This window comes from Anguilla anguilla, chromosome 4 (genome assembly GCF_013347855.1).
Source record: "Anguilla anguilla isolate fAngAng1 chromosome 4, fAngAng1.pri, whole genome shotgun sequence".
Taxonomy (NCBI): domain Eukaryota; kingdom Metazoa; phylum Chordata; class Actinopteri; order Anguilliformes; family Anguillidae; genus Anguilla; species Anguilla anguilla.
Window position 1 is genome coordinate 47,878,448 of NC_049204.1, and position 12,164 is coordinate 47,890,611.

A 12,164-nucleotide genomic window follows, 5' to 3' on the forward strand; every position below is an offset into this window, starting at 1 on the left:
TATTTATTTATGTTAATCCCAAAGAGATTTACTCTTGTAGAAAACATGCAAATTACCACCAGGTTTCAGGTCCATCCACAAAAAATTCATGTTTACAGCGAATGGTAGTATGTGACTACCTTACTTAATCAGACACACCCTGTATTGAGCTTTCCACCCACTTCTGAATCATGCAGTATTGTTTATGGTACTTGCAATGATTTAATGGATATGTATGCATCATAATCCTTTTGTGCATTCTCTCTCTGAGGGGACGAGCATGCAGTAATAGGAACCTACAGCAGAGCAGCGGGTCCTCATCGGTCCCCCGGCGGCAGTCTGGCTGAAAGTCACAGAGGGCCGATCTGGGCACGCAGCTTTCGTTCCCACAGGCCCACGTGCCCTCGGGGCAAACGCCGGGCACCAGCGCCTCCCCGCAGTCAGAGAACAGGAAGCTGTCGAGGGCGAGGAACCCACCGCCGCCCACGACGCGGCCTTCAAACGCGATCTGAGGACCACAATCGCAGCGCATATTTACAACAGCCAGGCCTGCCCATGCTGCCAAAGGAGACTGAATTCATCGTGTTCGTTCAGAAAGTTCCAGTCGTTTGTCAGTGAGGACGAAGGACAAAGGGTAGTTAGACAGCAAATATACAAAAAAGGATAAACAGAGCATCCATCAAATAAGTGCGAAAAGTTGTGAAAGTTGTGAAAACGCCTGTAGCCAAAGTAGTACAATCGATTAAATGTGATAATTGCTGCACAGACCCTGCTGTCTGCAGAGGAAAGGCCAGATTAATGGAATCAATTACAGAGCAGCATTCTGAGCCAAAAGTGCAGCGATGGGACAGATTATCATCACATCTCTATAAACAGCCCATTGTGTCATACAAACAAGATGAAAGAAAATGCGGGTCTGTTTAATTAGATAGTATGGGGTCTGTTTACACTGTTAGATAACAGTTGTTGAACTTATTGCTAGTTATTAGGAATGTTATTTGTGTTCTAGTGATATTCAAACACATGAAGAATGCTCAAGCATCCAGACAAACAGTTAAATTGACAAATTAACATTTTGACATTTTACATTGCTTAGACTTGTTGATTTCATTTGGTGTGACATTTAACAGTCACAGAATACAGTCACTTCCTAGCCAAACCAGTTTGCACACAGCCAGCATGGAAATGTTATGACCAGTTTGCTAGCTGCTGATGATAATATTTCAGTGTTTATGAATAAACAAAAATGGCCAATTGACCATAGGCAATGCAGGTATGCATTTTAGAAACCTAGAAACAGAAGCTGTGAAATTACCGGTAAAATAAACCGGGACCTTTGGGAAGGCAGTGGCAGAACCTCTGGTCTTTTTAAGATGTCATCCTCACAATCTTTCTCTTCATCATAGAGCTCTGTGGGGCCTGATTATGTAGGAGGTCAGCATTAATAAAGAGAGGAAAGCAGAGGTCGGCTTGGGGCTTTGGGGGTGACAGCAGCACTAATTACCAGGGAGAGACACGCGGTATGGAAGCTGCCCTCCCCTCTCCCTCTAACAGGAAGCAGAGGCAATAGACCACAGGCTTACAGGCATCAGTCGTCAGCTGCACAATCAATAGCCATCACAAACACAAGAGGGAACCAAGAGCAACTTCATCCCGGCCTGCATCTCAAACAGCCAAGCCAGGTTGACACGGAGAAGATACTGGCCCGGGTTTTTGGAACAATAACAAGGCAGCGGACCCTGGGTAGTTTCCTTTTTTTTCCCGCCGCGCTCTTCATTTTCCCGCGAAATGAAACCTTGTTGAGACTGCAAATGAGTGGAATTGAAAACCTCTTCCTACCGCTCGTTGTGAGCCAGGGGTCTCATTTACACCGCTGATAGGAAGGCATTATAGGGGAAATGAAGAAGACAAATCCCTGGAGCGAGATGGACACAGGTGCAAGATCTTATTTCCCATGCTAATCCAGCAGATAGCAGGGATACAGTCATACCCTCCTGGCGTAATACCCAGTCAGAAATCATTGGGAATTCAGAAAGAATTTTAGTAAGTGGCCTTGAAATGAACTAGCGCAAAGCTTACTTGAAATTCCTCCAGACCGATCAAGAGCGGGATTTCACCCTCCATCCATTCGTTTTCTGTTTCCTTTTCAGTGTGGAAGACCATCTGCTTTTCCTATGATAAAAAGTCATTTAAAAAATATGAAAAACCACATTTATATCCTCCAACATTTGTTCTGATCTTTTGATTGTATCTAGCCTCAAATCTATGTCAAATTACTTGTAAATGCTGAGATATGAAATGTCCTATAGACCCCTCCATACTGGACTATAGGACGTTTTATTTTTTTCTTTGTGAATATTTATGCGCAGATAATGAGACGAGACTGAAGTGTAGAATCACAAATCTAATTATACATTCTGAAAGAGGCAATTAAAAGTCAGAAATACGGCAGCATCGAGTGTTATGTCTCCGATCTCTCTTTTGCTCAGCACTGCGTGAAAACGTATCCACTCTGTGTCATTTCCTCTCGCGTGGTGAGAGACAAGAACACATCTGGCAGCCGGAGCTCGTTAGCGCATCGGCGAAGATCGCGCTAATTAAGACGTGAAGTCGTGAAGTGGGCTGAGCGATGCACACGTGCAACCCTTCGCGGGCTCTCACCAGCCCGGCGCGCAGCCACGCCCTCAGAGTGCCGTTGCCCTGGAGACTGTAGTGAAAGCGCAGGGTGCAGGAAGACGCTGTGGAGCGGTGCACAGAGCTGCAGAGGACCGCGCTGCCGGCACCCTCACCCCCCACCCAGAGATAATGGCCTGGGGAAGAACAGAGTGCACAGGGGTCAATCCTCACCCACACCGTCATCCTTTCACATCACTACGCTCAGATATCAGCCTGTCAACTCAGAGGGCTTTGGACCAGGCTCACAATAAGCCTGTCTGTTAAACTTCAGAAGTGACAGTTTCGTGTCAAAGCAAGAATTACAGTCCAATATAGTCTAAGGTAAGTGATTTGTTATTGTTTGTCAGTTTTTTTATTTGTTTGTTTTTTTTTTGCTTTTTGGGGGAGGGGGCAGTGAGGGAACTGTATGTCTAGGAATATCTGGGTATATTATAATTTATGAATGTAAGTAACAGGTGATATGCCTACATAATTTAATGTTTCCAAAAGTTAACATGGTAGTGTTAGGTATTAAGTATAACGGCATCTGAGTATCAAAAAGAACACTCATTGGTGTGCAAGTATGCAAGCTCCGATACCATAATTTATTAAATTTTTAAACTGCAGACACCAACATAGCCTCATACCTTTTGAGTTGATAAGTTGAATCATCTGATCATACTGACATAAATGGTATATGACCTGACTGGAAATTTAGAAGTACTAAATAAGACTTTACTGATTATTAATTCAAGCCTACTTGAAATAAGGACACTAACAGACATTCCAGTGGTGTTATATGAGTACCTCCATATTACAAAGCAAAGTTAAACCAATAATGTTTCAATTAATGTCAGGAGAATGACATGGTTATTCATTGACGTGATCTACATTATAATCAACACAAATGTTTGTGATGTTTCAGTATATTTTTTCTCTGAAATAGCTACTTAGACAGCGGATACCTTAGTGGGAATACAAGCCTTTAGTGAAAATTGTGTTCAAAGCTGGTGCCATGTGGTTTTCTAATTTGCATTGTGATGTGAAGAAAAGAAAGCAACAGAATGAGACACAGTTAGAAGAACACTTTGGGATTGTGTGTTAATTATTCTAATATTTGCTGTCTTTAATCTCATGCAGCTTGTTCCTTCTTCACATCACAGTACAAAATTCAATTTAGTAAAATAATTTAAATCATTACAAAGAACAAACTTTTAAATTAAACGAGCATTTAGACTGCTGAATCTTCACAGAGCCGATTTTGCATCAATATTCCCCAGATTTACTCAGAGAACAAAGAGTACACAGTTATCCACAATTTCATATCATCTGTGGATAGGCAAAATGGGCATCTTTTTCTTATTGATATTGATTTTTCAGCAAATGAATTGTGTGATTAATCAAGGAAAGCAAAGAGAAACAGGTATAAACACTCATGCGCGCACACACACCTTGTGAGGACCTGTTACTGTGGTCCTGTGAGGGCGCACTGCCATTGAGGACAGCGTCTTCAGCCTTCACCCACTTCCAGCCAGAGTCTGTCCCCACTGTACTCCATCCACACAGCCCTGACTCAAAGTCACACGTCATGGCTGCAGAGACACACACCAGTACACTTCAACCAAACACAAGGCACAATAGGTTGCTATTCCTCCTTAAGACTGCCTGGTCATAATATATCTTTTAACAGCATTCAAAAACATACAAAAAACTCCCTCACTAGCCCACTGTATTCAAACAAATAATCAAACGGCCATTTGTGCATTCTCTGAAGGTTGATTGCACACAAAGGCATTTTCCCGCACAGTTTATTTCAGGGTTATCAACTCTGGAATAACATGGTGCACTGAGATCTGTTAATGGTGATGTTATCATCTATTCACAACTGAATTATCCACTTGTATTCAGAACGGCATTGTGATGTTACTTACGACAACCGCTCTCATCCACCAAGTCGGGCAGGCAGTCATGAATAAAGTTGCAGAACTTATTTGTCAGAATACATTTGCCGTTGCACATCTTGAATCCTTCAGTGCAGGGCAAAGTAGAATCTGAGCATGAAAACAAATCTGCTTTGAGGGATTGCTAATGAATGGCTTGAGTAATTAATGCAACAAATGTATTTGCTTGTCTCATTTAATAACCACCCCCCACCAACCCACCCATCACCCCACCACCCAAGCTGAAAGGCTGAAGGACAGCTGAGGGACCATATCCTGCTATTTATGCTCATGATTTTAAGAGCATTCATCTAAGGAGAGCTGGATGTGTGCCACTTCATAAAAGAGGGACATAGAACATTCCAGTCCCGAGGACGTGTCCTGTCGTTTGTCCCCGAAGAGGAAGCAGCCCAAAGCTCACCTACATATAAATATGAGACTGGGCTGCTGCTGTCCCCAGATGCCCTGGAGAACACTGTAGCAATACAAGAAAAATGCTAACAATATGCTTGATTTCAAACTGAGCTGCTGAATTGCCACTCTAGCTCAGGGGGCTTTGGGCTGAATTTGAAACAAGGAAAAAACATGTTTTGCTGATGTTGTTTTTTCATAGTCTGAACAGGTGAAGCTCTTGGGGAGGGATATTTTAGCAAGGGGAAGGAGCATTGGCACAACATTATTTTGTGTGATAGCACACCAACAGGAATGGGACCCAAAATTCAGGCAAATATAAATGTACTGGAATATGGATATCCACTGGGTGAAGACCAAACAGCTGAAAATTGCCTGCACTTACAGAGCAAAAGACAAATATGAATGTCTATATCTGTACAAACAGCGCACAAATAAATTAACTTATTTATTTATATATGTGTGTGTGTGTGTGTGTGTTTTTTTTAATTCCATGTGTTCTAAGCTCTTAGTTTAACATGAAAGTGAGAAGGAAAAAAGGGTAAAATGAGGGGAGAAGGTGCAATGCTCAAAATCAGTGCTCAATCACACACAACACTATGAGTGGTATTATAGCATACTAGTTAGGGGACTGGGCTTGTACATAGTAAAATGTCCAGTGTAAATTCAATTTTAACACAATAGATACACAATAGAGTCCAATCAGTGCCATATGAACTCTGTAATATGGCTGTGTAAACATTTTAAACGTAAAGATTCAAGCTGCATATGTCACTCTGGATAAGAGTCGCTGTGCAAGGCCTAAAATGAAAATATAAACACTTTCTAAGTTATAATAATGTAATATACAATTCAATAATATTGTCATGACCAGAACAGCATACATAAGTAATTAATGCAGAATGTAGCTGTGTAGTTTGTGAAATAAAACATATGAACTATTTGTTTTCCTTTATATCCAACAATCTGTCAACATGACATAACATACTGACAAGAACAGGCCATTCAGCACAACAATGATCGCCATTTCCCTGACTAAATTGTACCTAGTGCTCTGATTATTGACAGGCTAGATAGTATCTAACACCGTATCAATTCAAGTCTTGAAAACCCCCAGAGTGTCTGTCCCTTCTACGTGACCTGGCAGGCTATTTCACATGGTGCCACACACTTGTTCCCACAGTAATTACAGTTTTGTTACACTACTATAAGGTCAACAATGTCACTTCTGAAAATCTCTTTCTGAAAACGACTTGTTTTTATGTAGAGGTGAGATCAGGCTTACCAGAGCTTGCATCACAACCATCCCCGAATGAAACATCATCAATGGCCAGCCCCTCTGAAGGATCACTGGTGTTAAAGATCTCCCCTTGAATAATCACCTGGCAAAGACCACACAGTACATCTGAGCGCTAATTGTTTCATAGCAGCTAGGGAATCGATTTTGGATCATGAGCATGAAGCCAAGGTGTGGTACTACTGATGCACATTTATGTAATGTAATGTAATTTAACTTGCTTCAGTAAAAAAAAAAAAGAAGATGGTTATGTGCTATACATTTTAATTCTAGATTTGGGTGCCTGACAATAATGTGATTTTGTGTGTAAATCCATAAATTAGCCCCGTGTGACAGTACACAGTGCTCAGCCAATGCTAGTACAGCCATTAGGGATGGTGATGCCTCATCACGCACACAGAGACCCTCGCTAACCCATCAGACCCTAGTGGTTCGGCTGTTGTCTGCACTTGAAGTGTCTTCCTCTGACTCACGTCTGCGCGAGTTCGACTTGAGGACGACACAGGTGCGTAAACAAGCTTAGTCACATGCTTCAGAGAGTGCATCTGTACTCCTTCTAATCGACTGGAGGTTGCAATAAGCAGCACGGCGTGAGCGTGATGGGGCTCCCAGATTGGTTGGGAAAAGGGGGGAAGCAGAACGATTTGTTTTGTTTTTTTGACAGAGGTTAGTGGATAGGTGCACAAGCATATGAACATTTTATTTGTGATTGATGGAGTGTCCACTCTCAGCGTGACCCTTATGGGTGTACTGTGGAATTGATATGAACATTTGACCTTTATCAAACCATTCTTCCACAAAGAAAGACGGATCATGAACTTCAGGTGCCATATTGTTTTTTTCTCGTCTGAATGGATTATTACATTGATTGCATATAGCACATAAATATCTGGGCATGGACTTTGCTCAATGCCTGTGACATCACAATTCACACACGCGAAGGCTGCGCAGGGCAGTAGTCATCAAACGAAACAAGCTCCCCTTTTCATTGCTTGTATCAAGCTAATGACTCGTTCACTCCGATCAAAGTGCAGGAGGAATGTTTCCACGGGGAGGTGTTTTATGGCGCACACGGTGATTTACAGCCACATATATCAGTGTGCTGTGCCAGAGCACCAATCGGTCGGTGATCCGAGTCAACAAGAAAAGACTCCATTTGTGCTTTCAAATGACAAGATGTAAAAAATGAAAAAAAAAACACAAAACATGTCTGATTGATAGGTCTACTGTGACTACTGAAACAATTCTATTTTTCTTTGCTTTGGATGGGGGAGTGTTATTTAATCTTTTCCCTGTTTAAAGAACACTGCAGTTTTCATCACATGCTGATCTAGTTCTTATTTGAGGCAGCATTCTGGGGCATATTACAAAGCCGTGTAAGTATATTTGCATGGCAGAAGGTTGCATTTACAAACAGGCCCAATTTACGGACAAATTTCAGAAAATTCAAAACACTTGTTTTGCTTATTATGTACCAAAATGAATTAACTCTCAATTTTCAGAAACAACTTTCATAGCCACAAAACGAGGGCTCCATTTGCGAGGCATTAGGCTCTCCACATGTTCAGTAAAGAAAACAACAGATGGTGCCGCAGACCGCAGTGAGAGTGGGCCTGTGCCTGAGGATGTCCAGAATAACTGCGCTGGAGAAGGTGTACTGTCCATCCATCCAGATGGCCCAGGACCCCCCCTCCCTCCTCCCCTCCTCCCGCCCCACCCCCTCGCCCTCGTCCCTCTTTCCCTCCTAAATGCCAGTTTCCTTAAGATTAATTTGTAACATTCTCTTTTAGGAATCCTGATTGCTTTATGTACGCAATGTTGATGGCGGATGCTTTCATGGCATTATCTGAGTGGATAATGTGCCAAATGGTGTTCATTGTTTGTGCCATTTCAAGATTCTGTAATGCAGGACTGCTGGCTGTTTACTGTTATATGTAATACTTGGTGTTCAGGATCAAAAGTAAGCTCATATCCATGATTAACGAATAACAGCAAGATACCAAGCTCATAATTGGCATCTAGATTACATTATTGAAATGCAGTATATATTCCTCTCATATTCAGAAATTTCTGATAATTTAAAATATTACGGATTATGTGATAAGGCATAACAGACAATGTGTTGTGCAGTAATTAAAATAAAATGCCAAATAACCAGCAGAACAAACCTGGAAATTGTGGGTGCTGTTAAAGACAAGCACAGAGCGCTGCCATGGATCTTGTTCAGGTAGAGTCCGAGTCCAGACATGCGTGTAATTTCCATTGAGGTGAGTTTGAGTCAAGACTCGTAGTGTTCCAGTGATCTTCCCAAAGTGGTGGTAGAAGGTCATCTATAAGGAGTACGACAAAGCCACGAAAAGGGGTCTTGCTGAATGAAAATACACTGCGGTCCCATTCACCTGGAAACGTGGTTGAAACGAAAGCATGCCTACCTGGCAGGAGTTTGTCGGAAGGAACACTGCGCTTCTTAAAGCAGCTAAAGACCTCCTCTCATTTTGAACTGACAGAGACAGGTAATGACCTGTGCGAAAAGACAGATCTTCACTTCCAGACCATGGGGCACGTTACTGGACCAAGGACCACACCACACACAGGGTCCAGTAAATGCATTTAAGATAAAAAGTAGGGACTAAGATTTATTCACTAGTGAGCTGTATTTTATGTTGGTACAAAGGTGCATGTGATTCCAGTAGCTCAGAGCACAGTAAGGTTTGTTCCAGTACCTGTGCAGCTGCCTGTGTGGTCCTGGGTGGGCCCAGTGTTAGTGAGACCCGTAACCCTGGTCCAGGTTGCGGGATTATCTCCACACAGGGACATACCACAGAGGTCCCTTTCAAAGTCACATCTCTCAAAGCCAGAACCTTTCCCCGGAACAGGGCAAAAAAAACGGTCAGCTTCAAACAGAGGAAATCATTTCCAGGCCAAAAAAAAAAAAAAAAAAGAGTCAAATGAAATAGAATGGATCACCCCATCTTATTTAATTCTTATTTAATGTTGACTAATGTCTTAACAATGATGTGTAGAAAATAGACTGTTCAAACCCTGTGGTTTGGGATTAGGATAAGGACAAAAGGAATATATCTCAATGATTTATATTTCCAGTATATACTGTATATATAAGAAACAGGCCTGGATCCAATCTTCAGTCAATACTTGCTGTACCTAACATTTACAAGAAATTCAAGTGGTTTTTCTTTGCTAACAAAGTTTGCTGAATGAAGTTTTGTGATTGCTGAACATGCCAAGCTGAGATTTTGAGGAAAAGTATTAACGCCTCATTTCAAAGCCTTTATTTGAAAGACAAAGCTAAGTGTAAATATCGACTGAATCCAGCCCACAGTTTTACAGTATATTTGCATGGCTTCTGGGATTTTCCATTCTTAAATCTTGAGAAATCAGATCTGATATGTAATTTCCTGCATCAACGAATACACAAGCACTTTCTACACAGTTGTCAAAAATTTTATTTTCTTTGCTATTACTAAGACAAAAAAGTTGTATCTTAAAAATACCTATATAAAAAATAAATAAAAAAATTCTAAGCAACCAGAATAATACATTAATTGTATGAAGTTCAACAGAATGGGAAAAATCTGTAATCATTTGTTTTCTAGTGTTTTCTGAATATTTATCTATGTATTTATTTCAACTGCTATAAAAAATCCCACATATACAGAAGCATAAATGAGGAATATTTTGGCATGTCTAAATGGCTCGTATTAGTATTGTCATACTGTACTCACGCATTCAAGGGTCAGTGACCAGTGTACACACTGAACTGTACTCACAGTCTTTCTCATCGCTGCCATCCCCACACTGGTCTGTGAAGTCACACCTGTTGTCAGCAGGCACACATGAGGCTCCCGGACAGCGAAAGTCTCCCGACGTGCAGCTCCTGGCGCCTGCGTGCACCAGCAGACACAGCACCCACAGCAACTGGAACCTGCAGGCCATTCGGAAACCCTTTCAGATTCTCCTAGGACACGCCGTGCGCCCCAAGAAAATACATGCTTTCCGAAGGAGAACTTGAGAAATGGTGCAGATCTCTCGTTTCTAAAACTGTCCTCTGTCAGATATTATGCTTTCCTTTCTTCCTCACTTGATATGGACATATGCCCCTAGCAAAACTGTTTGCTTAGAACAGCAGACAATAAATGGCTTATCACTGTTACTCAACAGGTCCATTCCCTGTATTCATTGCTCACTGCACTTTAAGGAGGGGGGTGGGGGGTGTATGGGGTTGCAGGTCCATGGGGTGTAATAAGGATTACTCTGGTATTGAGCGGAGATAAAGAGTTGTAAAACACACTGTTTCTTTCCTGCCGAAAAAAAATATCACAGGGCCAGAAACCAATGGCCAAGTTACTCTGCATGGAACTGGATGCAATCAACAGTCATGAATAACTCTGACTTACAATTAACCACCAAAGTATTTCAGCAGGGACTGTGATAATTAAAGTTACCTGACCAAACTATGTTTTCAAATATCACAACTAACACCTTCATTATGTGGTACTGTAACACAAATGTGGATTGGATACAAGCCATGGCCCTATGTTGTAGCTTGAAGACACAGCAAGAAATGCTCAATATTCAATGTCTGCTCATTTCATTGAAAAGTAATCAGTGATCAGTAATCAGTGGTTCCCACAACACCAGCCATTTTTCTTTTCCTTATTTTTAGGTGGGTCAAAGGCTTAAAATTGACCCTCATGGTACGTGAATGAGCTAATTTTTGAAACAATAAAAACGATCACATTATGAAAGGGTAATTGTAATCACAAAGCATGCTCAATTAGAGTGCTAAACACATTAGCTACAAACTGTGCAGTGGAAGAAAATTACCCGGGAAATGTACTGAAGTAGGCTATGGTGTAGTATTACTAGTAACAACACTGATAAAAGCAGAAAGTCCCACAGCACATTAATATAATAGAAGCACTTTTATGTGAAAAGGCTCTAAAACTTGAATTAAGCACTAATAGGGTTATATGGGCCGCTGCGTCATTCTCAAGGAGGAAATATCAACTACACAGGCATCATTAGTTCCACCAGACAGGCTCTCGCCTTGCTTTACAAATGTTCATTCAAACATAATTTCATTTCACATGAATCAATAATGGAAGGACATCTTTCAGTTGCACTATGTAATCCAATATAAGCAGAGAGAATCCCCAAATGACATTAACCTTGAAATAAGAGAAATGATCAGACATTTGACTGAGTTCTTGGAGTTAATGATATAACTGAGAGATCACTGGTATATTGATTTGTTTGACCCCATCTGAATCATTAACACAATCCATACCCATAAAGGCACTCAACATGCAAGACCACTGTTACTTCAGCATTCCTCCTTACTTAAAGAAGTCCTTTCCAAAGATGTTTCATGATTGTAAAACTTCACTCATGTCACAGATTACAAATAAAATTAATATTCTTATAATTCATCACAATCGTATCATTGTTTTCAGTTTTGAACCTAAAAGACCAGTGCTCATAATGACAGACAAAATTTCTATTTTAATATTTAATATGTGGTGACAGCAGAACTAGCAGAAAAATATCTTCTCTTATGGGGTGAAGCATAGCATCTACTGACAGGTGGATAATTAATCAGTTATTAGTGTTGTTCAGAAAAACGATTTAAAGCAAATATTACTCAGGTGCCATTATTTAAATTGGATTCACCAGTATTATCTGGAGTTTCATTAGCAGGCACACTTAAGTACTAAATAGCCTGAACTCATTTGTATTTAAGTAAATTCATTTGTTGATTTTTTATTTATTTATTTATTCATTTTTTTGTTAACTAACTTGCTTTTTCCCATATTCTGTGAACTTCATTAAAAGACTCATTAGCTATTCTGCGAGGATATTGT

The 12,164-nt window shown here is 40.8% G+C and overlaps 1 protein-coding gene across 2 annotated transcripts in view; it reads right to left on the minus strand.

The window, feature by feature from the left end:
- The window catches only part of malrd1 (MAM and LDL receptor class A domain containing 1), an 80,620-nt gene extending 70,211 nt beyond the window's left edge, over nt 1-10,409 (minus strand). For both annotated transcript variants that reach the window (XM_035412855.1, XM_035412854.1), the window contains exons 1-10: nt 10,071-10,409; nt 9,006-9,143; nt 8,715-8,803; nt 8,451-8,612; nt 6,271-6,367; nt 4,566-4,685; nt 4,086-4,226; nt 2,641-2,789; nt 2,059-2,151; nt 280-487 (exon numbers count right to left, since the gene is read on the minus strand). In XM_035412855.1, coding sequence (XP_035268746.1) covers nt 280-487; nt 2,059-2,151; nt 2,641-2,789; nt 4,086-4,226; nt 4,566-4,685; nt 6,271-6,367; nt 8,451-8,612; nt 8,715-8,803; nt 9,006-9,143; nt 10,071-10,236 — 1,363 coding nt within the window. In that variant the 5' untranslated portion in view covers nt 10,237-10,409. The remainder of the gene's footprint in view (nt 1-279; nt 488-2,058; nt 2,152-2,640; nt 2,790-4,085; nt 4,227-4,565; nt 4,686-6,270; nt 6,368-8,450; nt 8,613-8,714; nt 8,804-9,005; nt 9,144-10,070) is intronic.
- Nucleotides 10,410-12,164: the final 1,755 nt, after the last annotated feature.